The sequence below is a fragment of the Chlamydotis macqueenii genome, chromosome Z (assembly GCF_036417535.1).
Source record: "Chlamydotis macqueenii isolate bChlMac1 chromosome Z, bChlMac1.mat, whole genome shotgun sequence".
In the NCBI taxonomy this organism is placed as follows: Eukaryota; Metazoa; Chordata; class Aves; order Otidiformes; family Otididae; genus Chlamydotis; species Chlamydotis macqueenii.
This window is the reverse complement of record NC_141593.1, coordinates 15,085,616-15,107,544: the sequence shown is the minus strand read 5'-3', so window position 1 is coordinate 15,107,544 and position 21,929 is coordinate 15,085,616. Positions and strand designations below refer to the sequence as shown.

At 37.1% G+C, this 21,929-nt stretch overlaps 1 protein-coding gene across 1 annotated transcript in view; it reads left to right on the top strand.

Annotated features, from left to right (window-relative positions):
* The window catches only part of FGF10 (fibroblast growth factor 10), a 71,594-nt gene extending 50,054 nt beyond the window's left edge, over window positions 1-21,540 (top strand). Inside the window, exons 4-5 of the mRNA XM_086770423.1 lie at window positions 14,524-14,627; window positions 18,422-21,540. Of these exons, the coding sequence (XP_086626549.1) occupies window positions 14,524-14,627; window positions 18,422-18,619 (302 nt within the window). The 3' untranslated portion in view covers window positions 18,620-21,540. The remainder of the gene's footprint in view (window positions 1-14,523; window positions 14,628-18,421) is intronic.
* Window positions 21,541-21,929: the final 389 nt, after the last annotated feature.

The window sequence follows — 21,929 nt, the reverse complement described above, 5'->3', positions numbered from 1 at the left end:
AATGGTTCACTGCAGGGACTACTCCTAAGAGGGAATATGGTCCCGAGCCAGGCTTGGTTCCGTTGGCACTCTCATGCCAAGCCCTGCAAGAGGATGTCTACATGATCTTGGTATCAGACTATACAAACAGTGAACTGGTGGGCTGCCACAGTCTTCACATTATGTCAGACCCTCAGAACAGAAAAACCTCAGATATGTCTGAGGGCTTTGGGTAAAGTTTCTCTCTTTCCTCTCTGAGGGAAACTGAACCAAACACTCTCAGGGCTGCACCAGACCACCCTAGAAGGTGCAAATAAGATTGTCAGCCAGTTTTCACCAAATGGCCTACAGGCCAGGTGCTCTTTGCAATGTTAGACACTAGTGTAAGCAAAGGTATCTCTAAGCCTGACATAAAAGTATATAGAGAAGATGAGAGGATCTTTGCCTGCCCTCTACACATCCCCTGACAAGGATTCTGCTGGGATCACAGCAGAAATCACGCTCACTGTCAGTTCAGTGGTTGAGGTTGGTTGGCTGATGGGACTTTGTACTGTTAGACTCCAGTGAGAGAGAACTCCAATTTAAATAGAATGTTGAGTAGAAAAGCTGGAAAGAATGTGTCAAAACTTCTGAATTGTATTGTCTGTTAACTGTCCTGAGCATAGTTTTGTGAGTATTTGTGCAAGAGACTTACGTAGTTCAAGGAAAGGGAAAACCAAAAAGATTTCAGTAACCCAGGCCAGGGAATCAGAATTTGTATAAAAGGACAAGGCACGAGGCACAAGCATGTGCAATTAGATCACATAATCCTGTGTGCAAAAGATGCTCATTAGCTGCTATCTGGGGTTGTCAGCAGGGAAGATGGGAAACAATATAGAAGGAGACTTGAAGATAATTAAAGCAGAAGAGTGTGAAGTGATTGCGCTCTGCAGATCAGCCTTTTATGTTTCTGTGCAAGATTGATGATTTTGTCATCCTAGTTTTTGATGAGGTGTTGAATGAATGTTTAAGAAGACGGCATTTATCACTGCTCATCAGAGTTTAAAAAGAACTGTTTGTACTAGAAGGCTGAAGATACCGGGTCCAGCCAGGTTAGGAGACAGTCAAGTATTAAAGATGAAAACACTGTGAAAGACATATATCAGGTGCTTGCACTATAGCAGGCAATAGTTTACATCTGTGTGCAAGAGTATAGACTTTGTTACCTGCTTTAGTGTTTCAGCATACCTTTGATGATTAAAGAACTGTACAGAATAAGTAAGACAAAGTACAAATCTAGCATTGAAAAATGAGAAGCTGATCACACAACATTATAATAAGAATAATACAGTTATTGAATGGTGTGGTTTTGATTTATTATAATTTAGGATTAATTAAGTACACAGAATTATTTGTGTCAGAGAAAGCAAAAAAAATGAATGGACAAAGTAATAAAATGGTGATTATAGGTCACTGAGTTCTTTTCAGCTACTAACCTTAACATCTTCTCATAAGTAACAACTTGCAATCAATTTTTTTTTATTTACTCCAAGACTATCCAATAACAATTGTTATAATAATTGTGTCTTTCAATAAATATTTTGTATGAAACTGTTTAGACAGTAGTTTGTTTGCAAAGTACCCGCCGGTACTCTTCTACCAGTGAGCTACTCACAATCTGTGACTGGTCATCTTAAACCACATACAGTATTGACCCAAACTATGTAAATGTTAGGGTCAGAGACCTGCCTTTTATTTGGTCACATCCAGGTCAGTTAAGAAAAGAATTTGTGGAGGAAAAAAAGCTACAAGGGACAAACAGTTAGAAATTTTAAGATATACTGAAATACTCTTTGCAGTCATTTTCTAAATACTGATCACCCATACCAAGCAGCTGCTGGACTCTACACTTCTCAGACGTTCATTCTGTTCCCATAGTTATTATAAAGTTTCCTTAAAAAAAGCTATTATTGTGACTGAACAATATTAGGAATATTTGTGGCATTGTAGAAGAGAACTGCTGAAAGTGTTGATGAGTAACTGCCACGAAAGATAATTATGTGGAAAAGAGTGATCATTACAGCTGTCCAAGGGGTAGTCTTGCATTATAAACATGTGGATCCCATATTTTAAAATACCATGGATTCCTTTTTCCTGTGTAAGGCAAAGACAGCCGTAAACCATTAGAACCAACAACTAATTGATATGGTGAATTTGTGTGTTTGGCAACTGCAGGGAAAACACTAAAACATCCTGGTTTTTTTTCAGAGAAACATAGCAGTAGCAGGATACTGCTAGGAACTGTACCTGGTCATGGTCCCTTAAAGAAGAGCCTGTAGAACTTTGTGATTTTTTCTGTTTTACCCCATTACTAGGTTATTATGCCCATGCAGATTTAGGAAAGAATTCCACCTGCCACAGGGAGTGCAATGTACGTTGCCATGCTTTGTGGTACAGTTATGTAGTGAGTTTCCTTCTGTCTCCTACCTTCCACAAGAAGACAAGTTTTGAGACTGGTAAATAAGAGACCATATTTTTCCAGTCCTTCTGTCTTGCACAATGGGAAGTCAAGTTGAGATCTGTCATAAGAACAAACGAAGCCCAAAATTAAACATAGCTGTTGAAAGAAACTGTTTTTTCATTTTGATGTGCAGCTGAGCAACCTTAGCTAGAACAAGAGCTATAGTATGTGTCAGACAGTCTCAGTAGGAGGCAACAAACCTGTCATTTGGATAAACATTGTTGACAGACAAATAGCAGAGGCCATCTGCAGCACATTGAGTTCCGTAAGTCTCACAACTTCCATACAACCTCTCACAGGGATACCTTTTTTCATCTGTTTGTACATACTCTGATCACTTTAGCACTCAGGCTCACTTCCATCTGCTCATACTTGTGAGTGCCTAAGTAGCGTTTGGCTCTATTTAATTATAATTTGTGCCCCATTTGCCCTAGAAGCTCCTGACTGAGTAGCAGCTGACTGCCTGAGCAGTGAAGATCTGCCTTTCCTGAGACTGCAGGTGATGGACAGCTACTCCTTTTGACGGTCACTATGCATTTTGACTATTTCTTCTGCAGTGCCACTGCCTATGTATTATCCCTTCCTTGTGTATTAGGATGGACAATAAATGGAACAGCCTTAACTCCATCCAGTTTCTTCCAATTCACGATTGGAAGAAGAATGAGGTGCAGGAGGTGACTGTAATGATCATAAACATGAAAGATAACTCAAGATTCCACCCACATTGAAATATGCAGTTCCAGACATCCCTCAGAAAATTTACTGAGCTGTACTAGTCTCTTATAAGCTTTCCATTCTCCTGTGTATTTCTGTGGAGACCTAGAAATTTAAGATTTGGCAGAAATCCTGAGTGCCTGGTCCTGTCTACTAAATGCAAACATATATGGACTGCCAAGTTTCGATTAGGATTTGGATTGGGATCCGAGTTTCCTTATAAACACATGAAGTAATCTTTCTGCTTAGTTCAGTACCCATCAGGCCTTAGTTAGAACATCGATCCAGTCTTGGGCACCTCATTTTAAAAAATTAGCCAACTGGAAACAGACCAGAAAGAGAGCAATAGGAGGTCTAGAAAACATATACTACTAGGAATTACTGCAAAAACTTGGATTGTTTAGTCCTGAGGGTTTTAGGTTGATTTGTTTTCTATTGAGAGTTATTTCCAAGCCAGATCATTCCAGTGATTTTGTTTACAGTGCTGCTTCTCAAACAGTTATATTTGCAGGGTTAGTGAACTACAGAACAGAGGCAGGAAAAAGCATCTAGGGGAGGGGAAGACTGAAACTCCTTAAGCATCTTTGTCCAGAGATCTGACACATCAGATAACTACAACCCTGCATCTAACTATATACTAGGTGGGCATGTTTTGTTTTCCTTTTTTTTTCTCTTGGCATATGAATTGCTACCATTCCTCAGTCAGTATAAGTCATCAGTTACAACTCATCCATCCCAGAAATGCATCAGATAATGAATTCTGACTCTGTATCTAATCTACAAGTCATCAAATCTGGCAATATTGGGGTCAAGCATGCTGAGATGTTCAGACCCTTATACTTTCCATCAACATTCATGCAGCTGGCTGTACATCTTCCTGTCTTGGCTCAAAACAAGAGCTCAAGAAATCTGAGCTCTGATTAACAGAGCTATGCAAAGTTAGCTATACCTGTAGCCATCCCATCTCCACAGCACGAATTAAGTCCATGTGAAGGAAGCAAATGTGTTTATCTTCCCTCATGCAAGAAAGTTCTAGCACTTTGGCTAAATCTGATGACATGCTTGCATGTTAGTCATGAAAGTGATGGACAAGGTGTCCTTGAGGGCAGATCTGAACTCATCTTAGCTGACAGCATAGGTGTGTCCTCAAAGTCACTTCCTGCATTTCCTTTGCTTAGGTTTAACCCCTCTAACTTTGGACATTTAACAGAAGGAGTGGTAGTGTTTAGAACTGTTGTTAGAAGTTGCCTCCCTTCACAGACAAAAGTGAAAAATGTAAGCTAACTGTGCATCTGAATTAATTGTTTCTGTTAGAGGTCAGGATGTATACCTGCTAAACTGATTCTGGCCATTCTTGTAGCTAAACTTAAATTCCTCTTCTAACCAGCAGCTCTCACTATTGCACCACTAATGAGGTTCTCTTCTACCCTACTGCTACCACCCTTCCATTTACTTGGTCTACAGAGGAGCATTGGTTAAGTAGTCCTTACTCAGCTCTGAATTAAGTAGATAAGAAAGGAAGAAGTGGTTTGTTTTCCTTTAATCTCCTTGTCGGTCTGAGAAAGGACTCTAATAATTAATCTTTTACATGGTCTTTATACACCATGGAGATTTCACATCTTATGCTGATATCGTGCTATGCAGGAAGGCTCAGATATCCTCTTTCCACAGCCTTTGCGAAGTTTGGATACATACCTCAGGCTTATCCAAATGCATTAAATGTGGGAATTGGACTGGAAAGCTCATGGGACATTCACATTTTGGTGATAGTTGATCCAAATATGACATATTAGCAGCTTGGTTTTTTAGGCTTTCAGTACTCTTACTTCTGATTTAGAGCAGGAAGGGTAGAGGTCTCAGAAAATGTTAAATGATAATAAAAAGCACCAAACTAATTTTAAATTCAAATAAAGTTTTAATTTTAAGTCAAAGCTCAGGTTATGGTTCAGGATGGTTATAATTTGAGATTTCTGCCCACAACTCTTGCATCATGTGTTGTGATATTTGTATCTTAAGCTACCTTCCAAAGACAACTGCAAAGTCAAAATGCTCTTGCAGCCCAGAATGACAATTGTATCCTGAGCTGCATCAAAAGAAGTGTGGCCAACAGGTTGAGGGAGGTGATTCTGCCCCTCCACTCTGCTCTGGTGAGACCTCTCCTCGAGTACTGCATCCAGCTCTGGAGCCCTGCAACATAAGAAGGACATGGACCAGTTGGAGAGGGTCCAGAGGAGGACCATGAAGATGATCAGAGCGCTGGAGCACCTCTCCTATGAGGACAGGCTGAGGGAGTTGGGGCTGTTCAGCCTGGAGAAGAGAAGGCTGTGTAGAGACTTTGATGCAGTCTTTCAACACTTAAAGGGGGCTGATAGAAAGATGAGGAGAAACTCTTTAACAGGGCCTGTTGTAATAGGACAAAGGGTAATGGTTTTAAAATAGAAGGAGGTAGATTTACATTAGATATAAGGAAGAAATTTTTTAGAATGAGAGTGGTGAGACATTGGCACAGGTTTCCCAGAGAGTGGTAGATGCCCAATCCCTCGCAACATTCAAGGCCAGGAGGGATGGAGCTCTGAGCAACCTGATTTAGCTGGAGATGTCCGTGCTCCTTGCAGGGGAGTTGGACTAGATGACCTTTAAAGGTTCCTTCCAACACAAACTATTCTATGATTCTTTAATTCTGTAATTACATTTTAGTGGAACTACTTTGCTTCATTGAAAACGCTTCCAAAGGCAAGTCTTGCTTAGCCCCTCCTCAGTTTCTTAGGTTGTTTTGTCTTCTACTCCATCTTCTTAATCTTTCTGTTGTCAATAATTCTTTTGCAAAACAAATAAAAGCTAGGAATAATGGAATAACTTCTCATTGGGAGATATTTTCAACTTGCTTTGTATAGGTTTAAATGGTGAAATGGAGTGGAAATAGAGTCCATGGCCTCATATTCCTTAGCATTTTACTCTTTCACAACCACATCTAAGCAGTCTTCTCATGTCTTCAAACCACTCTTGTTCAAGCCAGCTACTAAGAGCAGCTTTTTGAATTATCAAATCTTTAACATTATACCTTATCACCAACTTTGTTTCATAGAATCATAGAATCATAGAATAGTTAGAGTTGGAAGGGACCTTCAACGGTCATCTAGTCCAACCCCCCTGCAAGAAGCAGGGACATCCCTGACTAGATCAGGTTGCTCAGAGCCTCATCCAGCCTGGCCTTGAACGATTCCAGGGATGGGACATCCACCACCTCTCTGGGCAACCTGTTCCAGTGCTCTACAACTCTCATTGTAAAAAATTTTTTTCTCATATCTAATCTAAACCTACCTCCTTCTAATTTAAACCCATTACCCCTTGTTCTATCACAACAGGCCCTACTGAACAGCTTCTCCCCATCTTTCCTGTAGGCCCCCTTGAGGTATTGGAAGACCGCTATCAGGTCTCCCCGGAGCCTCCTCTTCTCCAGGCTGAACAGCCCCAACTCTCTCAGCCTGTCCTCATAGGAGAGGTGCTCCAGCCCTTTTATCATCTTCGTGGCCCTCCTCTGGACCCTTTCCAACTGGTCCATGTCCTTCTTGTGTTGGGGACTCCAGAACTGGACGCAGTACTCCAGGTGGGGTCTCACCAGGTCAAAGTAGAGGGGGAGAATCACCTCCCTTGACCTGCTGGCCACGCTCCTCTTGATGCAGCCCAGGATGCGGTTGGCCTTCTGGGCCGCAAGGGCGCATTGCCCACTCATGTTGAACCTCTCGTCTACCAACACTCCCAGGTCTTTCTCCTCAGGGCTGCTCTCGATCCAATCCCCACCCAGCCTGTATTTGTGCTTGGGATTGCCATGACCCAGATGCAGGACCTTGCACTTGGCCTGCTTGAACTTCATGAGGTTGGCACGGGCCCACCTCTCCAGCCTGTCCAGGTCCCTCTGGATGGCATCCCTCCCTTCCAGCGAGTCGACGGCACCACACAGCTTGGTGTCATCGGCGAACTTGCTGAGGGTGCACTCTATCCCACTGTCCATGTCGCCGACAAAGATGATGAACAGGGCCGGGCCCAACACGGACCCCTGAGGGACGCCACTGGTGACCGGTTTGACCCAAGCCAATGCCAGTCAAAGGTACCCTTTCAGAGAAGCTCCCCCAAGGGTGCACAAACCAAAGCTCTGAAACATCAGTTTAGTGGAATGTTACCAAGTTCTGCTCTCTCCAGTTACCCATCAAGAGTAGCAGCTGCCTTCACAGGCCCAGCAGCTTCTTGCCACCATTTGGGAAACTAGAAACTTTCAGAAGTTCTCAGTCATCATCACATTCCATCCAGCTGAAATCACTCTTCATCTGCAATACTTCTGCAGAAAGAAGAAAAGGCAAAGGAGGAAGAGACTGCCTCTGGGTTGCTACATGTATGGGATAAATTCTGAAAGGGAGGTGAGGGGAAGAAGCAAGGTGGTCCTGTTCCTCTACATTAAGAGGACTGCAACTAGAGTTGCAGACATTTAAAGTGTATTTTAAGAACTTACTACACAAATGACACAGCTACAGAGAATTTGTCACTGCCTCACACTACAAAGAATTTGAATTTGGTCCCAGAATCAAGTGGTTCTTTTTGCAGGGTATGTTTGGATCCATTGCAGTACTGCCTTGATAATATATCTGATATTGTGTCAAGTTGTCTTTCCTAACAAATTGCTTGACATAATTTCACTCAAGTTCTAGGATATTTTGTAAATCTTTTGCTTCATATTATCAGCATTTTTATAAAAACATAGGACATTTGGAATTAGTGTAATTATGTAAGTGCAATTTTTCACTTGTATTTTTTACAGTCCCCCTGTGCAAAGTAAGACAGCCAGTCAGCTTTCTGTTGCCTTGTCATTTATATAATGATCATTTTTATGAACTATAAAAATACAATTTATTCAAGTTAAATACATTTGGTTTCTATTGGGAATCTGTTTCTAGCCTTTGGGACCTGTAAAGAAAGAACATGCATAGCTACAGGGCACATCTCAAGTTGATATTTAAAATATTTCTAACTATAATGAGTTGGAGATGGTTTGGGTATTGAAAACTACGCTTTTACAGTGGATGTGGTCAAAGGGGATTAGTTGTAATTGTTGAAGTTTACACAGTTATGGCTGTAAGATAATAGTGTGCTATCTGTTTTAAAACCATACTGGAGGCCACTGCATTTTTTAAAAATTATTTTCTTTTCCTTGCCAAGTTCCTAAAAAGCATGGAACAAGGAGTGTGTAACTACTAACAAGAATTTCCCCCCAAGAATATTAATTTTTGTATTGCTTATTACCAAGCCTAATTACAAGTCACATTATATCATGGAAATTATTTACTTTACACAGTTTCCAGGACTGCAATTTTTCAGGCATGGAAATGCCCGAGCCCAGGCAATGGTATAAAATCAGACACAAGAAACATACAGAGAAGTATGTTGAAATACCTTTTTTGTTTCAGTCTTCACAGAAAAACCTGAGCTCCAAAGAGAAGCTAATGTTGGCTGGAATAGAAAAAGTACAAACTGAAAATGAGTTGGATGTTTATCTGTTTTTTACTTGATAAAATTTACTCCCTCTTCTGAGTAGATTGGCCAGGCCTCTAGAGAGTCATTCTGAAAACCTGAGGAGACAAAACAACTCCCTGGCTAACCGAGGAAGTAGTAAATATAATACTTGTCTTTAAAAAGGTAAAAAAACAAAGACCTAGAGACAAGTCAGCATATCCTGAGAAACAATATGGGAAAAGTAATTTTTAAATATATGTTTGTAAACACCTAAGAAATTATGATCCAAAAAGAATTAATCAAAGAGAAGTAATACCAAACCGACCTAATTTTCAGCTGTGATGAGATAAAGATCTTAATGTATGGGAGACAAGCAGGAGATACCATAAGTTTGTGAAGGATTTGTGAAACTAGTATCTCTAATATTCTCTTACCCAAGATCAGCAAGCAAAATCTAATTGAAAGTCTTACAGCACAGAAAGCCATACTCAGGAATTAGCAGTTTTTACTGCCAATCTGAAGAGGCATCAAGTTCCACAAGAGTCTCTTCAAGGTTTCTCCTAATCAAAAATTCATTAATAGCTTGAATGAAAGAATAGAAAATATGGTTATAAAACTTGCATGCAATATGAAACTTGGAATTGTTGCAAGTATTTTGGAGGACTGAAATAAGAACTCGAAAAAACATTGACAAATTAAAGACATTATAACATAAACAAGAGGTCGCTGAACTGGGGCATGTGTGAAGTATGACATTTAATTAGGAGTAATCAAGTTTGTAACTAAGGAATGATGAGTGATTGCTTACATTTCTTCCAAATATCCACGGGTGGTGGATTACAAATCGAACATGAATTATTATTGTCATATTACTGTTAACAAAAAAGGAAGTATACATAAAAGTATGACTATGCATATATCCTGTACAGGAAATATGAAATGTTTCTTCATGTATCAACACCAGTAAGATTTCAGTAAGAGTATTATTGCAATGCTCTGGACACAAGCAACAGGAGTGTCCAAAGATCTAGGAAACCTGAAAGCTTTAGGGAAAGCATTGAAAAATTTGGCTTGTTTAGAGAGCAAAAGGTGGTAGGTAGATAGATAGATGTGATAATAATTCCTAAATATGTAAAAGGTTTCTGCAAAGAAAAAAAAATAATCTCCTTTTCATGTTAGTTTACAGGTTAAACAGGAATTAATGGGCTCAAATTACAACTAGACCATTTAATTTGGATATTGGAAAAACTTTCTAATGTAGACAGTGGAATAGGTTACCCGGGAGGTCATAGAATCTCATTTTTTGAAGGTGAACAATCATCTGTCAAGAATAGCTTTCCTAACTAAGGCCAGTGGTCTGGCATCCTTTCAGCCGTATTGTCTATGACTATACATAGGCTCTTCCCTTCAAGCCTGCAACACTTGAAAAATATGAAACTTTACAGAGTTAATCTTGAGATCTCACGGAAATTATATTTTTAATAACAATAGACAGAAATGCAATCACAGCCTGTGACACTACTACATAAAACTTGAGGAAAATACAAAATTTTTTTGTGCCCTCAAAGTAAGTTAAGTTAGATGATGAAAACATTACAGTTTTAAGCTTCATACTCTATGTCTCCATTTCTTTTTTTATATGTTCCCATTGAATTGAATAATGACTCAGGAATAATCATGAAAATATGTATTTTCACCCTCACCCCAAAGGCTTTGAGTTAAATCTAGTCTGTTTCAACATTCTGAAAAGTCCTTATGACTTCTGCTTGTAGACCCATGTCAGGTGAATTGCTGTTCTCATGCTCACCTTTGAAATTTGTGTCTACATCACTGACACCTATAAAAAGAATCCTATTGCCTACAGGAGTTTTCTATCAAACTCATGAGAGAATCTCCTCCTGGGAAAATCTGAATTATTTGCAATCTAGACAAAAGTTATTTCTGTGCTTGTAACTAGCATGTAACTCTAGTGAGGTCTCCAGGGTGTACAGAGAGTAGTAGGGTAGATAAGTACCAAATTAGATCCCTATCACCCAAGGGGTATTAGATCAGGAATATTAAATTGATTTGAAAGAAAAGCAGCCATTAAAATGTCCCCTTCTCCCTCCAAAATACTGCAGAGGTTAGAATATGCAAATTTGTCACTGAAAATTAAAGATTTTTCAACTTCCAAATACAGAAAACACACTCAGTGAGAATAAAGACCATTGGTGATGAGATCAAACTGATAATAGTTCCAAAGAATTCACTTGCATTTGGCTCCAGTTAAATAGGGTAACCAGGTATAACGAAGCTAGTTGCTGTGAATATAAATGTAGTAAACTACATTTATAATGTAGTAACTTTTCGCCTCATGACCTCCTTTCAGCTGCCCCACTGGTGATGTAATGGATGCGAGATTGCAAACAAACCTTACCAGAAAAAAATACTATATTTTCATGAATTATATGAATATTTCTGTTACTTTCACTTAGGTATTGTACTGAAGAGCAGTGTATATCCACCATTCAAGTACAAAACACCTAAAATGGGTTAATTGAGTGCAAGTTTCTTATTTAAGCAGTGTTTTCCTTCAGCTGCAAATATAATAATCAAATGAAATGGTTTAATATGGTGTTATTGTTACAAGGATAATACAACAAAATATAACTGAGCTGAATCCATTTCAACACAAAAATTTAAAATGGCTCATTACGCCAATATCTTTTTTTTTTTGTTACTGCTTTGTTAGACATGGACCCAACCTGTTTTTACTGGTGCTACAATTTGAGTTACAGCAATTCATTTCTGTAGAAATCATTAACTAAATTCTTCTCATCACTTTTTGGCATGGAAAATAGCAAAAAAACCCACCAAACTTATCACTCATGTAAAAAGAAGTGAATGTTGTAGCAGTGTTCACACCACATTCTTACCCTCTAGTAGCTTTTCAACCACATCACTTAAGGCACTCCACTTAAGTCTGTTAGATTTTGAGCACAAATACTTAGGAGATGTCCCACGGGAGAGAAATATTAAAGACTGCTGCTCTGTATTAATGTTCTCTCAGGAAATCAAGAGAGCAACTTTGGCTTTTCTTTGCTGTGAAAATAAGCAACATTTTAAGAGTAATACAAGAATAATAGGCCTTGGGTGGTATGGACTCACTGATCTGCTTGTATCAATGGCATGACACTGGTATATATGAGCTGACTGTCAAGGTTTAATTAGGGAGCCCTCACAACTTTTCTTGAGATTAGAGAATATAATTCTCTTCATTTTACATATGGAAAATGATACATGGCTCCTTTGCAACAGTAGACAAGCTAGCCTTAAAAGTAGGTCATGGGTCTTAACTGACTCTTCCCTCACACTTTCTGAATTTTCCTATATTGCAGAGTCCCTCTAAGTTACAGCTGCTCTTATTTCCACCTAAGCACCTTGTGCTAATTCTCAAGCTAACATATAGATAAGTAACAAATGGAAGCTGTGTTTGGAGTTTTCTTTTAAATAACTTCCCATATCTCTTCTGTTTGGCAGTAGTCAGGCAGCTCCGGATACCAGAGGGGCCTTTACTGCTACTGAGTTGGATACTACCAATGATGCAGAGAGCTGATTTCGGGGACTGTTGTTTTTACCCACTAGCAGACTCGCAGTGCCATATATAACTGTGCATTCACTCTGTTTGTTCAAGTCCGGGTTTCAAGCCTGAGAGGCGATTAATGTAGAATTGTTCTCGTACGGCTGTAAGAAGCTCAGTGGATATCCAGATCTTTCACAGCATAGGTGAAATTTTCTTAGTTTATTTGTGCAACTCCATCCTTAGCACTGCTGATTTATATTTACATGACATTTACACTGCTGATTTCTTCCTAGAGTGGAAGACTTGAACAGGTTTTTTTAAATAATTCATTATCATTTCTGTCTATCAAGATTTATATTTGCATTTTGGTATCAATATTTAAACAAAATAATTTTCCACTTTCAGCTCATTTCAGCTTTGGACAAGAAATTAAAAAAAAATATTATTTCTGGTTTAATATGGTGCATTTTCTGAAGGGCTTTACTAGATCCTAGACCTGCTGTTGTTTATCTTGCATTTCTCACTGAAATCTTTTTCATATGCAAGGACTATGGACCTTGTAGCTGTGAACAATCTAACACTTCTTGCTAAGCTAACACAAAATGTCTGGTAATTGCATTGGAATTTATATACCTTCATATCAAAATTTATGTTGTTTATGTAAGTATAGAATTTTGTAGATATTTAAAAATGCATCCAGGAAAAGCTGCCTCTCCTTTCTTGACAATAAAAGGAGGTCTTTCATGTTAAATTGCCTAGCTTGATGCTCTCTCTCTTCTTCACACGCATAAACTATATCATCAGTTTACTTCCCAATAAAAATCAGCTATTACTTTTTGAGGCTTGATTCACAGCCACTGCCCAGGTAACATCAAAGTTTCTACTTCTAGTCACAAAATAACTTGCGTACACCAGTTCAATGGCCATACAGAATGGCTTTTACATCATAGTTAAAGCAGCCAATAAAAAATAAAATATACAGTGAAAGAACCTCCTCCTCACCTCCTCCACATACTGAAGTCCACATGGTTCCACAGTCCGAACAGACTGCATTCTGTTTCCAGGGTCAGAAAATCAGCATTTCCAGAAAAAGCACTGAATAACAAATTACATTGTTGGTTTCAGTTCATGTGTGCTTACCATGAGGAATTTTTAAGTAAATGAAAAAACATACCGAATTTCCAGTACCACCCTGCTCAGACAAAAAGCAAAGAACATATTTAGGAGGAAATTATTGCAGATTTTTTTTTTTTTAGTAGGTAGCAGCTCATCAATGTTCTTCCAACTGATCTATTCATCACATTATTTGTTGGCTTGATCTAGGATGTTCTTGACAATTTCTCAACACTTTTTCCCCTCCTGTAATTTCCCCATTAGTGACCACTGACTTAGATGAGCTATTGTTCTGACTACTTTAATATGTACTTTAGTATCAGGGGAAATGTTGGAGCCAGGCTTACTACTTGGATAAATCATTTACAAGTTATCTAGTTGGAGACATATTTATTCTGTATTAAGACATGATGCCCAAACAACATATCCATCCAGTTACTCTAATAATAGCTGAAAAGGACTCTCTAAAGTCACTATATAAGTTGTAGTAACTTCTACTACTCCCAAATCAGTATACTCTTGGGCAGAAAAAATAGAGATGAAGAGTTCTCTCTCCCGTTATTGGCCCCTTGAGCCATGTAGTATCTCAGAGCTTGTTTTAAAAGAAAAAAAAAAATTGTATTTATTACATATAGAGCAAAATGTTTCTGATATCTGAAAGACAAAGATAATGTGGCTGTTAGAGTTAGTCTTACTATATCCCAAAATGTCAACACATTTGCCAAAAGTGAATTTATCAGCTCAGCACAGCCAAGGGATTTAGTTTATCTAAATGTCCTAAGAGGAATAAATAGTTTACCACTGGTTTGGAAGATTGGGGTAAATCTAACATTCTATTGACATATGCTATAGATTTAATTTAATGCCGTGGCTCTGATGTCTCTTCTGATAAATTTTAGTAGAATTTATGCTAAGAAGAATGGAGCTGTTTCAGTATTTATGAGGGTTAAAATGCAGAGTTAGTAAAAGAAACATGTTAATTGAAATAATGTTTGTGCATATTCTTGTAATGGTTTAGAGAATAACTTTAGTAAAGTTTGTTGATCGATTCTGAATATTAGAAGTTTAGTATTTTTCACGTTTACTGTCTCTTCTATAGAGAGAAAATCCTTTAATGAAATTATTAAATAGCTCAATTTTTATTTTTTAGGCATATTGGAGATAACATCCGTAGAAATTGGAGTTGTGGCAGTTAAGTCCATTAAGAGCAACTATTATTTAGCCATGAACAAGAAAGGAAAAGTCTACGGCTCTGTAAGTATTTTTTTACCTTCTGAATGGATTGCAGTAGTCAGCGTGGTTCCCTCTCTTACCTACTGAAAACCCCACTTGCCTGTGTATTACTACTAATTCGAGCTGAAATGAGCTGTTCATCAAAATTTCTTCCTCTGGTAAACCAGCAGCCCCCTTCTCCATAAGCTGTCTATTGTTTGTTAAGCTCATAGAATACTAAAGCAGCTCTTGGGATTTATCGTGCTTACTGCTTCAGTCAGATTTCTTATTAAGTGGCCAATGGAGAGGGTCCTACAGAATGTAATCTTTAAGGCTGTTTTTCCCTGTTGTTCTGCAATACAGTTACATTCAGCAGTAACTTGGGGCGGGGCTAAAGTGAACCTGAAATCTTGGAATCTTAAGGTGATGGAGCAAATTATCCAACTATGACTTCCAAAGAGAATATTTTTAGAGTAGTCAGCTTTAAATCAGCAGATAGATAAGCTTTGACTGAGCAGAATTTGGGTATCAGTGGAAAATTGTCCATATATAATCTATTTGTATTTGTGAAAGTTTGGGGTTACTGATACTTTTGGGGGGGGTGGGAAGTCAACAAAACCAAGTAGCTATCCAAATATTTTTAATAGGAAGCAACATGATCTATAAATCTGACTGCTAAACTCAAGCATAACCTCACATACATCCATATGATCACACAAACACCAGATTGTTCTGATATTACATCTGATTTGGTTTATAACTTTGCAACATTTTCCAAGTTCCAGTAAGTTTGAGCTCGTATCAATGTAAATTTATTCAAGTCATCTGCAAAGCTTATAAGCCATTCTTCAGATTGCTCAGTATTCAGAACAACTATACGCTTAAAAAGAGCAGGTCACAGAAAGGTACTGGGGCTGGGTTTATCCTCAGGCAATGCAGCTCAGCCTCCTACCTGTGCTGAAAATAATGAAGTAATGCCAGTCTCAACTGAGACTCAAGGGGCTTGAAGTCATTTGACCCTCGTTTTTAAGGAAGCATTTCTATGGAGTGGGTTTAGTTCATACAAACTGTGTAAACTGTCCTCCCTCATCTGCACTGTGGCTAGTGTCTCCTGGTTCAAAAGGTTACTTTTGACTTTCTAAACTCCTAGCAGTGTTGAAGAATCACATTAAGGAAATACTAGAACAGAGAAATGTTTCTTAAACTTCTTTAAATGTGGATTTTAATTTCTAGAATTACATTGGTCAGAAATACAGGGAAAGCAGTGTTCAGTCCTGCACCATTGAGAGGTATAAGGGTGTACTGAGTTGCTGACAAAGTTACCATTTGTAAGTTAAGCTAAAGTAATTGATCATGGGTATGCTTCGGTACATATGTGAAGGTGTGAGAATAAATCACTATCTTCAATCTACACTTCTCAGTTTACAGCATTTAATGTAGTAATTTTTGATAGTCCATCCCAAAGCCCGAGATATGTTTTCCTAGCCAAGTTGTTAGCTGCTGCTGGTGTAGTGAGAGTCCATCCCAACCCTATATGCACACAAAAGAAGTTAAAGCAGCTTTCATGTACCATAGGTGGAAACTGCTGCCATAAGATTCAGTAATTCATAGTGTATTAGAAATACTGTTGACAGGAGGATACGGATGTGGAAAGCCTTTTTTTTTTTAATTCCAGCTGAGATAATTTTTCAATATTCACATCATAAAATCACAACATAATGGCTTATCAAAACCTATTCCATAATACTTCAGAGATTTCAAGAATGCTTCTGTTATTATTTTTCCCATCCTTCCAAGACTTGCAGTTAGGCTCATATTACTACAGTATGGCAGCTTGCAGATGGATGTGAAAAACAGAACCAATAAAAATTGTAAAAACACTTTTAAGCATGTGCACAATAGACATTGGTGCAGGGCTATGCTGAAATTTGTTTGAAATGAGCAAAGCAGTCTTGGGCTAACACTCAGACCCCTGCCAATAAGACTTCTTAACCACATCACAGTATAATCTGTTCTCTCTGTTTTATCTAAGAATAGGGGTAGAAGTTTGGATTCAAGTACAATTCTGCATCTGGGTAAACAAGACTGTTTCTATGTTTATCAAGTATTTTTCCATTTCACTAACTGGTTAGAATGAAGGAGCAAAAGAAGACTCGCTATTTGGTTTCTTTAACAAAATAAGCTGCTGGCAGATAGGAGAAGTTACTGCCATTAAAACTGTGATTGATGGCCACCTACCTTCTTAATACCTTGATGCCAGAGGTGGCATATTACAGCAAATAAATATTAAATTATCTATATGTAGCTTTGTGAATATAGGTAGCATCAAGAGTCATTTTGTAGAGAGCCTTCTCTTGATAGTGTCTTCCTCAACAGTCGTCGTTCAACTACTAATTCCAAAGTCAAAGAGCATTTGGGGAGCCAAATGGAGTTTGAATACTTGCCCTTCTGTTAGGAAAACATAAGAATGTATTCTGCAGTCTTAGCAGTAACTAAGTAAAACATTAATTATAGACCCAAAAATGGTTACTGTATCAAAGTACTGACCATTAAGTAGTTTAAATATTTTCATTTAAATTAACAGGAATTGATTTTTTTTAAAAAATATTTTGGTATTCTTTTTTATTAATATAGATACCTTCTATATCTTTACTAGCTGAATATAAAAGATAAAATATCTCTGAAATTCTTATCTGTTTCATGAAAATTGTTTCATTATTCAGACCTATTTCTTGTCTTGTTTGTAGACACATTAAAAATACCACATGTAGTTAGTATGTCATACTCTGAGATTCTGATATGCTTCTGCCTGAGCTGTGAAATAACATCTTATTTTCTGAAGTGCAGAAACAACAAAATTTTAATTTTTGCTTGCAATTTAAGTATGTTATAAATGTGTCACTTTCAAAAGCCTTCTAAATGGAATACAAGTAACTTGATAAAGCTGGAGTGTGTTTATATGTACGAATTACTTCTTTACGAAAACAAAACATTCCTTTCCTCATTAGAGAGAAGCAGATCTTTGTAAAAGTCCATTTAACATTATAGAAAATAATAGTCTCCCACTACATACTTCCACATGCTTGCATTTTTTATTCTTTCTAACAAACTGACAACTGGTTCTCTTTTAAAAATAGAAAACATTAATCCCTAGTATCATACACAAAATTGTTTTCAAGTTTTTTTAGTCAATAAGATACAGGATCATACCTGATTCTTTTTTAGGCTAAGCCTCTCTTCAGGTTAGCAAAGTAAACGGGCCTCACAGCCATTGTAACAGCAGCATAACAGTGATTTGTGCCCATCCAAAAAAGGCCTTTTTCCTGGCCGATGTGGAGTAAAGGATCTCACTTCAACTAAGAAGTAGGCCTATTCCATGCATATTTCTTTAACATATGGTATCAATAATCTGGTTCACGATATTTAAGGGTTGTATTTGTTAGAACTGAAATATGATGAATGATTCCAGGATTGCTACCTCATACTTTGAGTTTATGACTCAGAATTTGATTTAATATTGTTGCTGTATTCCAACATAGAGAAGTATGATTTCAGCTGTGAGTGAATTATATAATTTCACCACCTTAGTTATGCACTGAATAATTTATTATGCCTTTTGTTGGTTTCACTTTTTGCAGTCTAACTGATGTTGCTTTAAATCCTGTGGACACAGTGAAACTTTTCTTTAAGTACACTGTAGAATCCTAAAAGAGTGTCACATACAGAACACTTAAACCTTCCAAAACATTTCTAGAAACTATTTGCCTTCAGTATGCTGCAATTCTAAAAGATTATGTTTATTCTGAATTTGTGTATTTGTTTTCTTCTTTTAACAGAAGGAGTTCAATAGTGATTGTAAATTGAAGGAGAGAATAGAAGAAAATGGATATAACACATATGCATCGTTAAATTGGAAGCACAATGGAAGGCAAATGTTTGTGGCCCTGAATGGAAGGGGAGCCACAAAGAGAGGACAGAAAACAAGAAGGAAAAACACTTCAGCTCACTTTCTTCCAATGGTAGTAATGTCATAGACGAAGGAACTCTTTTATTGATGCAGTTGAACCAAAGGCTCTTATGTCAAGAATATTTGGTAATCCTCTTGAAGATTAAATGCAAAGAAATAGTGCAGACATCTGTTTGTTTGAAAAGGGAGCAGGGAAAGCCTTTGAAGGTTTTGTACTCATTGCTGGCACATGAAATACTTTTATTTAGTTTAGTGTCATATCTTATAATCAAGATACAAGCTGGATCAAATGGGATGGAAGTTAGTGCCAGTGTGAACAATTTTTTTTGTCTCTGCAACAGAAGTTAAGGGACATGAGACAATCTGTTGAATGATCTTCATGGGGAAAGTTATTTATGGAATACTAACTCATATCAAAGAGCTTAATTGCTCATTCAAGCCTAATGATCCAATAAACAGTTAGACACGCAAGAATTTACTGGAAGCACTTGGGTCATATGCACAAATAATGACATTTCTAGAGAAGCCTTGTGGAAGAATGCATAGGATTAAGTAAATGGGGATAATTATAAGCAAAATATAAATGCATAGGATAAGCAAAGTAGTGTGAAACTGTTCTAACAAAACAAATAGTATGGTTTGCTTGTATGTTCTAACTTCCTTTCTTTTTATTTCTCTCTAAGTTATTTATTTAATAGGATGTGAAATATCTTTTTGGTTTGAAATGTTTTCCTCATTTGCTTCTTTGTTATTTTCCCTTTTTCTCAGTACTTCACACAGAGGTTAATAGGTTAAAATGTCAAAACCTCAGAAGTACTCTGGTATTAGACAAGTCTTTAAAGTCAGAATTTAATGTGTATAATCCATTTTTTTTCCTAAACTGTCTTGCACTTAAGCAAAAAGACCAGACAAGCAGTGCTTGGATTTATGGTATTGAGTGTCTTTATGTTGGGGAATTTTTTTTACTTATCAGCACTCAAGAAAAAACTTCAAGAAATACTTTGTTCAAAGGGTCTTTCTGCTATTTTGAAACTGAGAAAAGGGGCCACATCTGTACTTGGGTGTCAGTGCATCTGTGTGTGTGTATTCATCTGACTTCGATTTCAATTTGGAACTAAGATTAATGCTTTGCAATCAGTGAGATATTCTGCAGCAAGCATTGGGCTAGAACGTAGATGTGGACAGCCCTGTTAAAGTCACTGAGATTGCAAATGTTAAAATTAAATGGTGTGTAATTCCCAAGTGTAAAATTTGGCCTCTGAAAGGTAAGTAAGAAAGCAACACAGTCCTGCACTCCTTATTCAGTTAATATGCCCATTCAGCACATTTGTCCTTGTTATTAGCTTGTAGAATCACAGGCATATAGTGGGAGTGATACTTACATAAGGACTGAGGGACAGGAGATCCAAAATCATGCTCGTGCATTTATCAGAGATTATTACTTACATGTATATTATATATGAGAGCCAACCAAAAAGCTGTGCTGGTATCCAGCTTTAGCATGCCTTTCATATCCATCATAGTAACTGAAGGGTCAAAATACATAATATCCAGCACATTTTTACAAAGTGTTACTAGTCCCATGGCTTAACTTGAGCAAATGCATTATAACAAAGTTAAGCATAATATGAAGTCTGTTCAATTAAAGGTACATAAGGTTTGTTTTATGTTTTGCTTTACTCTGTAATTTTAGAGAGCTCTGGATAGCTCACCAATGTAACCATATTGAGATTCATTTTGTTAGAGCAGATAAATAGAAAACAGTACATAAAACAATTTGTACCACTGTCTTCACATTGTATTCCACTAAACAAATAAATAAGCCTTTGCAGTGTCTTTAGTAAGAAACAAAAGTAGTATAATATTATTTTGTTCTAAATACTTTAAGTGATAACTATGAGATTATATTGATGCTGCAGTTCTATCTTCAATATTTCTTGTTGTTAAAAAAGTTGGGTTTATTTTTATTGTTTGGAAACTGTATTTTGGTACAAAGGAGAGCCTTGCTTAATGTGTCTTTTTGAGAATGTTTAACCTCTATAAAGGCTGGTGTTGTTGGAATCTTCTATAACTTATTTAAGTCAGTTTAACCAGCACTTCAATCTTAATCTTTTATTTAAATATTAGCTGGGGGTTTTCTTAAAAAAAAAAAAAGCAAAAAATAATAGCTTTCCCATAAAATACAAAATGTTCAGATAGTATTCCTGTCTTTAAATAAAGTCAACTGCTTTAAAAACAGGAATTCATTGAGACACAAAGCTTTAGCTGATAGCTGGCATTGTATCTCTTGGAACTTTATCTCCAGCTTTCTTCTTCACAAATGAGATTTTTCTGGAAAGGGAAATAAGAATTTCAAATTTTAAATGTAATTGCAGGTCACAGCAAAACTTAACCACCATGATAAAAGCAAATTTCTGTTGTTTGAAATTTGTAATTGATAATTAAAAATGACAAGACATAATGGACCACCCACAGTGAACATGTAAGCCTGGACAAATGCAGTATTGGATGACCACTTAAAGAACATTTAGGGTACAAAATAGATTCTCTTTTGACAGAATTGCTTAGATGACTTGGTCAGGGGAGGAATTATGCATACATATTTTCACAGTACTCAAAACACCATGCTGCTCAGAGGCCAAAACTGGGAAATAACACTTTTCCAGAGTGATTCAGGAGCCACTTGTGACATGAATACTGGTTTCTGAAAATATAAAAACCTTGAGGGGATCAATTATTATTGTGTGTTTGTTATACTGTTATGCTCACTGTAGTGGGAGCAAACTGCAGATACTCTATTTAGAGTATCACAGATGCTCAACCACAAACTCTGTTTTCTGTCACTCTCAATGTAATAGACTCCTGAGCAAAAGCAAAACAGGAGGAGAGATTTATAATAGAAAAGGGAAACAAAAATCACTGAGCAACAATGTATAGTATGTTATATTTAAATAAAAATAATAAAATGTGGCGAATAGAGAACAAGAATATTGTCCGTGTTTGTTTTCTTAACCTGAAATGATACTGTACAATAAAAATAAAAAGGGAAAAGATCCATGTTGTACTACAGGATGTGGCTTGGTGCTGTATATCCCCAAAACAAAACAAAAGAAAAATCACTTGAACATTTCTAAGTTTCTTTAATTTTTTGTATATGTGAGTCAGCTATCTCCACACTAATAACAACAAAATGCTTTAGATTCTTCCTGTAACTATTCAAATCCACCTAGTTTATACAGTGGAAAAAGCAATGAATTTAAAGCAAGTACATCTAAAGAAAAAAAAAATGAAGGGATTTAGGAAGAACATGTACTCACATTTTTCAAAGTAGACTTTAAATATGGAAAAATAGTTACATTTTATGTAAGACTTCATTC